The sequence below is a fragment of the Aphanomyces astaci genome, assembly GCF_000520075.1.
Source record: "Aphanomyces astaci strain APO3 unplaced genomic scaffold supercont1.69, whole genome shotgun sequence".
NCBI lineage: Eukaryota > Oomycota > Saprolegniomycetes > Saprolegniales > Verrucalvaceae > Aphanomyces > Aphanomyces astaci.
The window spans coordinates 114,161-125,048 of record NW_009798332.1 but is presented as its reverse complement, the minus strand read 5'-3'; the positions used below and the strand labels follow the sequence as shown (position 1 = coordinate 125,048).

The window sequence follows — 10,888 nt, the reverse complement described above, 5'->3', positions numbered from 1 at the left end:
AGAGATGCTTTACAGTGTGGTGTCATGTACATGGAGTATGGGAGGACAGATGATGTCATTAACGCTTGTGTGGTGCCAGAAGAAGTGTCATGCTGAGTGACTATAATTAGAGCGCCGTTTCATTCAAGTGAAACTCCCTGTGTTCCAAGACGTGACTCTTCCCTCATCGACCGACACTTGAGCCATGCAAGGCGGCTTCGAATATGCCTCCCAGCCGAGGTCGGTGGCCGTGAAGCGGTCCAAGTACCGCGAACCCACCGCTCCGTACGTCGTCACCATGTCCCAGTCGCCAGAACTACGTCTGATGGTTGTATTTGCTACGTCTGTCCTCATGTAGAGCTTCGAACAACGACAAGGGACAGAACCTCATGTACGATCGCCGCATTGTTCGAGGTAGTACCTACGCCAAGCCGGTCGTCCTCGAGGTACCCCATTGGATTGTTCTACTGCCGTCTAGCCTGACATGTTGCCCAGGACACAGCTGCGACGTCCCCCGCACGTCCGTCGCGGCTGCCCAAGAAGGTTCAAGAAGTGGACAGTCTGGCCAGTTCGACTCGACCGCTCACTCCACCGCCGATGGATGGTCGACAGCACATGGACATCCAAACGGAGAACTACTTGGAGGAACTGACAGACAAAGTCCCTGAAGCGGACGTCGAGACGCAGACGGAAGCCTTTATGGACCAGTTGCCGGTACCTCTGTTTGTGCCGCAAAAGAGGGGCGTCGACGCGAGCACGCAGATCGATCATGGCGACTTGTTCGATTTTGACCTGGAAGTAGCACCGATCTTGGAAGTGCTTGTGGGCAAAACGCTGGAAGTGAGTGTGATGGAGGTGCTCGAAGAAGAGGAGGTCAAGGAGCTGCGCACCCGACAAGACATATTTGAGCAAGCGCGCAACGCCGAACTGGCTGAAGTCCAGCGGCTCGAGGCAGAGGCGAAGCGGAAGCAGGAGGAGAAGACGCGGCGACTGGAAGAGGAGAAGGCGCGGGTGGTGGCGCAGGCCGAATTGCAGGAGAAGCTGGCGGCACGGTCGTTCGCCAAGCATTACCTGGCAGACTTGCACACGGCGGTGTTCTCGACACTCGTCACGACCGGCCACTTCCAGGACCCCATGGAGAAGGAAGTCACGGAAGCGTTCATGCCGTACTTGATTCAACGGGCATGTGTGAACGTCGAGCAAATCGCGTTCTCCCGCGCACTTGCCGAAGTGTTGGTCGACGAAGCGATCCACAAGACGTCGTCGTCATTCGATCCCGTTAGAGTAGTCAACAGTTCGCCAACGTCGTCCGTGTAGTAGTAGTATTAATCACAGATTCATGCATGTATATATTACATATCGTGTGTCCTCTCCATGTCCGTGGCGGCAGCGGTGGTCCAAGTGTCAGCATAAACTTCCGTGGGCGTTGAAACCGTCGACATCCACGAGTGGCCAATGGCCTTGCAGATCAAAGCGTATCCACCAATCCCCGATCACCTGGATCGAATAGATCGTTTTGATTGGCTAGAATGCGAGCTTGAGTCTCGTGCTATTTTTAGGCAACGGATTTCCATATAGCTCCATGTTTCGACATTCAAGAAACCCCCCGCTTGCGATCACATCTCCAGCATGTTCAAGGCGAACGATCAAGGCGAAGATGATAGTGTCATCGACAGCATCCCCGAGACCCGTGACGATAGGCAAGACAAACTGCGCAAGGCGTTCGCCGAAGGTCTCGGCACGATGATCCTCGTTCTGATCGGGGACGGCGTCGTCGCGCAGACCGTGATCTCGCAGCAAATGGAACTTCGCAACGCCAAGCTCACGTCCAATCCGATGGACGTGACGGCGTTTGCCGGTGACTGGATGTCCATCTCGCTCGGGTTCGGCATTGCATTGATGCTGGGGATTTACGTGTCCGGCGGCGTCAGCGGCGGCCACCTCAACCCCGCCGTGTCCATCACCATGGCCGTGTTCAAGAAGCTCGAATGGTCCTACCTTCCGTACTACATTGGAGGCCAAACCGCCGGCGCGTTCCTAGGCGCGGTGTTCGTGTATCTGGGGTACCGTCCGGCGTTCGTGGACCTCAACATCTGGGACCAAACCACTGCCGGCATCTTCGCAACCTACCCCAAGTCCCACATGACGCTCGTGGAAGGCTTCATCGACGAAATCGTCGGTTCGTTCCTCTTGCTCCTCGGGATCTTTGCGATCACCGACAAGCGCAACAACCCCGCCGACCCCGGCAGCCGCCCCGCCATCATCGGCATGCTCCTCGCGGGGATTGCCATGTCCTTTGGGTACAACACCGGCTTTGCGCTCAATCCCGCGCGCGACTTTGGCCCGCGCCTGTTCACGCTCATGGCTGGGTGGGGCGGCAACGTGTTTGTGTACGGCAATGGATACTTTTGGGTACCGATCTTCGCCCCCGTTTTTGGCGGCCTCGCCGGTGCGTTCGTGTACACGTACTGCATCGAGCGATTCCATCCGCAATACGTTCCGGGCAACCGACCTAGCTCCTCCACCATCGACGAAGACATGGCGTAGTAGAAGCACCTGAAAAGAGTCTTTGCAATATACTTACACATCACATTCAGTTATGCCTTCTACATGTTCAAGTTGTGATGCGCTCTGGCAACTGTCTTCACTGGGAGCAGTACCTATCCTCCTCCAAGTGCTTGTGAAGGTGTGGCGGGGAGGCTCTGTAGGTAGATAGAGTCATCATGTGTACTTGATGCGTGCTGTCACGTGGAGCTATCTCTGGCACGTTCACCCACGTGTCGCCATCATGTGGTCATCCCAAAGGATATCCCCAGCAGATCTTGAATCTAATTGTATCTTTTCGAAGGATTGTTACAGTCAATGATTGGTGGGTTTTTCTGGAAAGCTCCAATTTCAGCCAATCATAGTTCGTTTCAGCGAACAGTCGCCAACCACCCGGCGCTTCTCCACCGCACATGGGGTGTTCACTTTTGAATCGTCGTCGACCATCTACATGTTCGGTGCGTCCACATGCCGCCGTAGTCTCCCATCTGTATACCTCATGCATGTCGATGTGTGTAGCTAAGGCCCTTCGCAGCAACGTCCACGTCGTCGCCGGCGTCGGTGCGTTCACCCTCGGCATCGCCGGAGGTCTCAACCGCCCCGCGACGGAATCCTCGTCGACGCACTCGGCGCTGAACGAAATCGCGCTACGTTTGCGTGCGATCGAGCAAGACTTGGGCCTCAAATCCCCCAACGAAGGCAAGCCCGAGTACAACAACTACCCCGTGCTCACACCCAAGCACAAGTCGCTCATGGCCAAGCACATCACGCCCGAGATCTACACCAAGCTGGCGGGCCGCAAGACGTCGCTCGGATACACGCTGGACCAAGCGATCCAAACGGGGGTGGACACGCCACACCTGGGCGTGGGGATCGTCGCGGGGGACGAGGACTCGTTTACCGTGTTCAAGGAGCTCATGGACCCGATCATCGAAGGGTGGCACGGGTACAAGCCCGAGGACAAGCACCACTCGGACTTGGACTACACCAAGATTAAGAACGGCGACATTCCCGCGTCGTACGTCGAGAGCACGCGCATCCGGGCGGGTCGCAGCGTCCGCGGCCTCGCGCTCCCACCGGGCACGTCGCGCGGCGAGCGGCGCGAAGTCGAGCGCGTGCTGTCCAAGGCGCTAAGCAACCTCACGAGCGACCTCCGCGGCAAGTACTACCCGTTGTCCAAGATGACCAAGCAGGAGGAACAGCAGCTGATCGACGACCACTTCCTGTTCCAAAAGCCCGGAGGCGGCACGTTGCTCACGAACGCCGGCGCGGCGCGCGACTGGCCCGACGGCCGCGGCATCTTCCACAACGACGCCAAGTCGTTCCTGGTGTGGGTCAACGAAGAAGACCACATGCGCGTCATCTCGATGGAGAACACGGGCAACGTCAAGTCCGTGTTCGAGCGCTTTGTGCGCGGCGTAAACGGCGTGGAGAAGGTCGTCAAGGCCGAAGGGCGCGAGTACATGTACGACGACCACCTGGGCTTCCTCTGCACGTGTCCGTCCAACCTCGGGACGGGTCTCCGCGCCAGCGTCATGATCAAGTTCCCCAAACTGTCGGAAAACTCGGACCAGTTCTACGCACTCTGCGACGTGCTCGGACTCCAAGCGCGCGGTTCCAAGGTATGTACCTTATATTGTACGACGTAGGTACATAGTGGCCATTTGGAAGGTGATGACGGTGGCCATTTGGCATAACGTTAGGGCGAACACTCGCCGCCGGGCCCCGGCGGGGTCTATGACGTGTCCAACAAGGCACGTATCGGGTTTTCCGAAGTCGAGTTGGTGCAGACCATGATCGACGGCGTGTGGAAGCTCATCGAGCTCGAAGAAGACCTGAAGAAGGGCTTGAGCATCGCCGACAAGGTCGCCAAGCTCGGTGTCAAGGCGGGCGGCGCCAAAGGGGGACACTAAGTGGCCCATCTGGAAGCTTTCGTGGCCATCTGGGAGAGCCTTCGTGGCCATCGGAAGAGTCGAGAGAGGATGCATGCATAACTAGGACTGTAAATGAAGTTCAACCATTTCGTATGGCTTGATGCAATGTCGATTTGATACAAAGGGTGCAATCGAATCGCGCCGACCAAACCGATCTGATTGGTTGAATTTCATTGACATGGTTTTGATTGGCTAATAATGTTGAGCTCATCTGAAATAGCCAATCAAATCAATTTAAATTCCAACGAGAAACCACAACACGAAATATTTCACTTGAAAGCACAATATAATATATATGTATGATCTAAGTGTGCTTGATATATTGACGTTATCATTGAAAGAGATCGCGGAACCCTCGTTGCTGGTCGGGGGTGAGGGTGTCGGGGAAGACAACGTTGAATTTGATGTGGAGGTTGCCTACAATCCAGCATGGCATCGTTGGGACAAATGGGGAAAAAGTCCCAATTTACATACCTCGTTCCGACGCCATTTGATGACGTGGCATGCCTTCGTGAGCCAACGTGACCACTTGGCTGGGCTCGGTGATCTCGTTCAACCGACGCACGTCCACCGTGCGACCGTCCAAATGCACAAACGATTTGGAAAATCCCACCAAAGCCTATTCCATGAGTAGTTTCGTTGGGAAAAGTCCCCAAAGCACACACACGACGGGGAATTTTCCTCATGTGGACGTACTTCGCGTAGGGAAATGGACATGTCCATGTACAGGTCGTCGCCGTCGCGGGAAAAGAACTCGTGGCCGACCGTGGTGATGCGGAAGCGGAGGTGGCCGGCCGCGCGGTCCGCATGTTCGTCGGCGGCGTGTTCGAACTCGATTTCGTGGCCATCTGGCGTGCCCTTCTCGATGTCCAGGTCCAGTTCGACGTCGGCGAACACCGTCTTATCGCCGCCACACACTGGACATGTGCTCGTGACGATCTTACCTTTCCCTCCGCACTTGTTGCATTGGGTTTGAAACTGCTGGATGAAGCCAGGACCGACGCGGCGCGTTTCGAGCTGGACGACGTGATAAGAGTGAGAGATACGAGATGGGTAGATGAAGATGGACCTTGACGCCGTGTCCGCCGCATTCGTGACACGTCTGGATGTCGTCCGAGTTGGCGGCGCCGTGGCCGTGGCAGTGATGGCACACCGTCTTGCGCCGCACGGTGAACGGCACGTTCTTCCCATTGTACAGGTCGGCAAGGGACACGCGCAAGGGGATCGTAACGTCGTTGCCCCGCGACGGTTCCTGCGGATGGCGCTGCCGCCCGCCGCCAAAGAATTGCGAGAACACGTCGAACGGATCGTGGCCGCCACCTCCACCGCCGTTCTCCTTGAGTCCGTCTTCTCCGTACGTGTCATACTTCTTTCGCTTCGTTTCGTCCGACAAGACCTCGTATGCTGTTGCATCATTGTGACGGTGAGTGAGGTGGGGATGTTGGACGACTTATTTACCGCTGGCGACTTCGGCAAACTTCTTGGCCGCGTCCTCGTCGCCCGGATTTTTGTCAGGATGCAACTACGCACATGCATGAGAAGGAGGTTATGACAAGAACGTGTGTTGTGGCATGGCGGGTTACCTTGAGCGACAACTTGCGGAAGGCTTTCTTGATCTCTGGAACCGAAGCATCTCGCTTGATACCGAGGACTTCGTAAAGATCCCTTCCACCAACTACGTCGACGATGCACATACACATGACAACAATCATCGCGAGGACGACTTGCCAGGACATCATGTTGCTGGCGGTGACGGCCGTCAAATGCACGATTGCCGCACAAGACGCAGATCTTTTCGATAGGGCAAAATTCGCCTAATTAGGCTTCAATTCACGAAATAAAGACCGAAATTTCTAGAAAAGCCGAATTTCAAGCCCTGCTCCACGTGGCAGGCGTCGATAGCATGACGAGGTGGCATCGAGCGAGAGCAAGGAGAGGCATGCCGGCCGATCCTGCATGAACGAAGCCACCAGGTCGATGAACAGGCATGCATCTAGTACCGGTACATAGTTGTCGAGACCCAAGGTATATATATATATATATGTAGGCCAGTGGAAGGCAGTGTCGGGCGAGTTGGAGTGGGTTCATCCACATATGGACCCATGCAAAGCTGCAGCTGCAGGGAGACATGGATGCACGTGTGTGTTGCTTTGTGCGTGCGTTTCGGCGCATGCATGTATGTTCATGGCCGACGGATACAATAACTTATGCATGAGTTGCTGCCAGGGTCATCCCAGCGGCGGCGAAACCTCCTGGACGAGAGTCATCATTTCAAGAATGCAGTTTTGAATACTAGTATTTGGATAGATTTGGCCAAATAAGGTTGCATTTTGTCGAATTTTGATCCAAAAATTAATGGTTTTGGCCAGATTTGCCAACGCCAAAAAGCGGCGTCTCACGTCCACACCAACAGAGAACGCGGCGACAGCATGAGCATGACGATGAACTTCAAGGCGGTCGCCATGAAGGCACTGCTCGGGCTTGTTGATGATGACAATGACTCGAGCAGCAGTGAAGCCGACAAGAACAAACCAAAGAAGCCGGTCAGTCCCATTCGACGGAGGGCGGCGGTTGCGGCGGCGTCCAAGAGGAAGCCGGTGGACGAGTCTGACGACGACGACGATGTAGGCGACACACGACCTACGAATGACGATTCTGATGAAGAATTCGGCTCGTCCAAGTCTCGACGGTCGAGGAAACGGCCGCGGACATCCTCGTCGACGAGTAGTCACCGCGCCCAGGATAGCTCGAAGAAGAAGCACCCATCCCCCCAAACAGCGGCGTCAACTGCCGCTTCGACCGCCGTAGGCAACGACACGAAAGTTCTCACTAAAGAAGAGCGTCGGGAGAACAAACGCTTACGAGACAATGCAAGCAAGCGGATGAAGCGAGCGGCCGAAAAGGAGCGCTTGGAAAAGGAGCGTCAGGACAAGGCGGCGCGTGAGGTCGAGCACGCCCGCACGAAGCCCGATGCGGACGTGACCTCCGCCACCGAATCACAGGACGACCCATCATCATCCACGCAATCCTCCTCCCGTCGAAGTCATGGACACGATGATGTGAAACAGGACAAGACGACGACACACGACGACACTCGACACAAGAAGCAGCCGCGCGCCGACTCGACCGACACCGCCGACGACGGCCGCCCTCCGTCGAAACCTTCCAACGGACACCTTCCAGGCGAGGAGCGGCGTCGGCACGGAGCATCGAAGCCTCGAAGCAAGGCGCAAGACAAGGAAGGAGGCGACATGCTGGACGAGCGACGGCGTAGACGAGGGGCGCCGGCAGTCCAGGAGGACGCCGCTCCGTCGACGTCACATGGTCCTGCCCCTACTTCTCGTCGTCCGTCCGTGGAGGTGGATGCCCTCTCCGTCATGTTTCCAGTACCCGGGCACGGTGACACGGCTACAGACTTGTCTATCCGACCCCTGTCCACGAGACCCCCCCCCGTCCCGTCTCCCCCCGCCGCCGCCATCGTCAGGACACTCGAGCATCCTCTGGACAAGACACACGAGCCATCGACAGAGGCGGTGGTCGTCCCCGTGGAGAAATCTAACGGGTTGCTGTCCATCCCATCTTCGACCAACGGAGAGACCCTTCAAGCCACGAGCGATTCCATACCCAGGAATCGGCTGCCGGACCCCGCGGCGGCGGCATCCGACACCAACATCCACGTAGACTTTGGGTCCCACCATCCCAAGCATGAACAAGGAGAAGTGTCGGAGGCCAAGCCCAGCAGTGCGGATGATGCTGCCGCCGAAACCAACCCCGTGGGTAGTTCCCGTCCGTCCCCGAGTGTCGCGGTGCCCGACGGTGTACCCCCTGCCGAGGACTTTGTCATTCCTAAAAAGGAAAAGGTGGTGGTGGCAGCAGTACCAGCTGGGATTGTCGACGCGCAGGACGACTTGCCGATTCCACGCCGCGGCAGCACGCCGCCTCCTTCTCGTGTCCGCCGACCGTCCCCGCCGCCAGTGTCGTCGTCGTACCCCCGGCACGCGTCCTCCCACAACTATGGCAGTAGTCGGGGGACGCAGCCATCAACCATCGGACATCAACCCAACGTCGTCACATACACGGCGCCGCCGGCATCGTCCGTGACCTTTCGGGACCTGCTCCACTTTGAATACCCTGTCGCAGACATCAAGTTTCACCAAAAAGTCACCCAGGTACCCAACCAACCAATATATGATTATATATATATCCGTGTAATGTCGTCGGTAGTACGGATCCATCGCGCGGTGCCTGCCGCCGACGTTCACATCGTCGTCGGCGCGGTCCCAGCGCCCGCCGACCAAGTACGGGGTCCTGCTGCCTCCATCTTCATCCTCCTCTGCTCCGTCCGTGTACGAAGAGCCGAGAGCGTTTGGCCGGGGCAAAGGCTCGCACCGGACGCTGGGCGACGGACCCGCGTTCTTCGGCATCGACGCGATGTGTCCGGCGGCGCTGCGTCCGGATCGAGCGGCACATGCCCGGCAGGTCGCTGTCGAAGCCGACGTGGCCGACACCGTACTCAACACAATCAGGCCGTGGACGCGGTCGTGGGTGCAGCGGCACCTCTACAGCACGACGTTCCAGCCGCTGTCGGCGCGGCACCGCATCACAGTCCTCTTCCGCCACATGCGATATACCCACCCCAGCGGCGGCATCATGTTCAACACCACCGGCGTGTGCCACGCGTACGCCAAGACGCTGGCCGTCCGGTTTGCCGTCGGACCCGACAGAGACTCGCCGGGTATCGACATCCCCCCCGACTCGTGGAAGGTCCTCCAGAAGTCCCGGTCGTCGTTCGTGTACGCCAAGTACTACTCGATGGAGGACGCGCAGATGGCCGTGGATACGCACGTCGACGACGATGGCCGTCCGGGTGTGATCGTCCAGGACGCGTACTTTGTCCTCCCCCCGTCCCCCCCTCTTCCGCCGCCACCGACGACGACGACGGACGGACAGCACGAGCCTCGACGGAGGGAGGTGAGCCCCCCACGGGTACCAGAGACCCGTGGGTTGCCCATCTCGTCAAACACGCCGCCGTTACAACTTCAGCCTCCGCTGCCTCCTCCCGACGACGAGGCGCGGCGACGGATGGCATTGGTACATCCCCCGCTGCCGCCCTCGGACGACGAGACGCGGCGACGGATGGCCTTGGTACATCCCCCGCTGCCGCCTCCGGACGACGAGACGCGGCGACGGATGGCATTGGTACATCCCCCGCTGCCGCCCTCGGACGACGAGACGCGGCGACGGATGGCCTTGGTACATCCCCCGCTGCCTCCCCCGGACGACGACTGGCAAAGCCGGATGGGTGCTTCTCGGTGGAGCGACTCGACGAGGAATGAGCCGACGACGACGGGGTGGGGGGGGGACAGTGCCCCTGCCTCTCGACACGAGCCGACGACAGCCCCGCCCCCCCTGCCTAAGGACACCCAGCGCCCGCCGCCGCCTCCTCCTTCTTCTTCGTCCTCTACTTTGCCTCAGCACTACAGCCGCCACGACGGCGACGGAAGTGGAAAGAAGGAGGAGGACGCGGTCAAGAGTCAAGACGATTACCGTCGGAACCGCCGAGAGAGCATGGAAGAAGGCGAAGTGGCGGCGCCAACAAGGGAACCCCAACAGGTCCTGCCCAGCACACGGGAACACGACGACGCGTCGGACGGTGCGGGCGTAGGGGACGCGTCGTCGTCGTCGGCACCTCCCCCCGCGGCGGCGGCAGAAGCCACGGCGCGAGAGCAAGACCGGCCCCTCCCTCCCATCTCGTCCGCCGACGGAGGACGCTATCGGTCGAGGGGCCGACGCACGACGTCGCCTCCTCCTCTTCCTCGGAGCAGCACCACAACTGGTCTCGACCAGCCCACCAAGACGCGCCACGTGTCGCCGGACCGCCGCCGGTCGAGTTGGTCGTCGGAGCGGTCGGCCAACTCGACTCGACCTGCCAAGGACTCTCGACAGCCCCGCCGGAGCGCCGAACGGGGGCGCCGGTCCCCCGACCCTCGACGTCCTCGGCGCAGTCGAAGTCGCGACCGCCCCCCCCGCGTGGTGATGGTGACGTGCCCGGGCATGAAGCGGGACGACGGCCTCGTGCGCGCCTTCTTCCGCGACTGCGGACAAGTGGACAACGTCGAGTGGCGAAGCGGCCCCCCCGACTACGCGTACGTGACGTTCCACACAGCGACTTCCGCCGCCGCCGCCCTGCGGCACAAGGACCGAGCGCTGCTGGGGGCGACCCCCGCCCGCGTGGAGCTGCCCCGTCGACTCAGCACACCCCATGCATTCAGTACGCATAGGTGAAGGAGGACTGTAACCTAACACACAACCTTGTACTTACTACACACATTCTTCATTATTAGGTATTATCCTTTAACCCAAAATTGGACGTTTGTGCTGATTCGCCAAATCTATCGATCGATTGTTTGTACTAGTATTGACTTTTATAA

General features: G+C 58.7%; 4 protein-coding genes across 5 annotated transcripts; 3 read left to right on the top strand and 1 right to left on the bottom strand.

Moving 5' to 3' along the window:
- The first annotated feature begins 95 nt into the window (after window positions 1–95).
- Window positions 96–1,338, top strand: H257_15353 (hypothetical protein). The gene is made up of 3 exons (XM_009843441.1): window positions 96–264; window positions 338–425; window positions 475–1,338. The coding sequence occupies exons 1-3, from the start codon at window positions 185–187 to the stop codon at window positions 1,294–1,296; spliced, it is 990 nt and encodes a 329-aa protein (XP_009841743.1). The 5' UTR covers window positions 96–184; the 3' UTR covers window positions 1,297–1,338.
- A 270-nt stretch (window positions 1,339–1,608) lies between these two features.
- On the top strand, window positions 1,609–4,569 carry H257_15352 (hypothetical protein; the record flags this gene model as incomplete). The annotated part of the gene is made up of 4 exons (XM_009843440.1): window positions 1,609–2,522; window positions 2,899–2,981; window positions 3,043–4,145; window positions 4,227–4,569. The coding sequence occupies 4 exons, from the start codon at window positions 1,609–1,611 to the stop codon at window positions 4,434–4,436; spliced, it is 2,310 nt and encodes a 769-aa protein (XP_009841742.1). The 3' UTR covers window positions 4,437–4,569.
- A 158-nt stretch (window positions 4,570–4,727) lies between these two features.
- Window positions 4,728–6,267, bottom strand: H257_15351. Of its 2 annotated transcripts, XM_009843438.1 has the most exons (6): window positions 6,041–6,267; window positions 5,916–5,979; window positions 5,527–5,861; window positions 5,154–5,474; window positions 4,932–5,076; window positions 4,728–4,874 (listed from the first exon to the last, which is right to left on the bottom strand). In XM_009843438.1, exons 1-6 carry the CDS (start codon window positions 6,194–6,196, stop codon window positions 4,789–4,791), a joined length of 1,107 nt encoding a protein of 368 aa, XP_009841740.1. In that variant the 5' UTR covers window positions 6,197–6,267; the 3' UTR covers window positions 4,728–4,788. The 2 variants fall into 2 exon arrangements, with proteins under 2 accessions (XP_009841740.1, XP_009841741.1); XM_009843439.1 differs by having other exon boundaries at window positions 4,932–5,474.
- A 110-nt stretch (window positions 6,268–6,377) lies between these two features.
- H257_15350 (hypothetical protein) lies at window positions 6,378–10,783 on the top strand. Its single transcript, XM_009843437.1, has 3 exons — window positions 6,378–6,482; window positions 6,827–8,626; window positions 8,682–10,783. Exons 2-3 carry the CDS (start codon window positions 6,887–6,889, stop codon window positions 10,740–10,742), a joined length of 3,801 nt encoding a protein of 1,266 aa, XP_009841739.1. The 5' UTR covers window positions 6,378–6,482; window positions 6,827–6,886; the 3' UTR covers window positions 10,743–10,783.
- Window positions 10,784–10,888: the final 105 nt, after the last annotated feature.

What these genes read in the sequence shown, in the direction of transcription:
- H257_15353 (XM_009843441.1), top strand. Translation starts at nt 185, where the DNA reads ATGCAAGGCGGCTTCGAATATGCCTCCCAGCCGAGGTCGGTGGCCGTG. An exon ending in TACCGCGAACCCACCGCTCC is followed by an intron (nt 265 to 337) that starts GTACGTCGTCAC and finishes GTCCTCATGTAG; the next exon opens with AGCTTCGAACAACGACAAGG. An exon ending in CCAAGCCGGTCGTCCTCGAG is followed by an intron (nt 426 to 474) that starts GTACCCCATTGG and finishes CATGTTGCCCAG; the next exon opens with GACACAGCTGCGACGTCCCC.
- H257_15351 (XM_009843438.1), bottom strand. Translation starts at nt 6,196, where the DNA reads ATGATGTCCTGGCAAGTCGTCCTCGCGATGATTGTTGTCATGTGTATG. An exon ending in TCCGCAAGTTGTCGCTCAAG is followed by an intron (nt 5,980 to 6,040) that starts GTAACCCGCCAT and finishes GCATGTGCGTAG; the next exon opens with TTGCATCCTGACAAAAATCC. An exon ending in GTTTGCCGAAGTCGCCAGCG is followed by an intron (nt 5,862 to 5,915) that starts GTAAATAAGTCG and finishes ATGATGCAACAG; the next exon opens with CATACGAGGTCTTGTCGGAC.
- H257_15350 (XM_009843437.1), top strand. Translation starts at nt 6,887, where the DNA reads ATGAGCATGACGATGAACTTCAAGGCGGTCGCCATGAAGGCACTGCTC. An exon ending in TTCACCAAAAAGTCACCCAG is followed by an intron (nt 8,627 to 8,681) that starts GTACCCAACCAA and finishes TGTCGTCGGTAG; the next exon opens with TACGGATCCATCGCGCGGTG.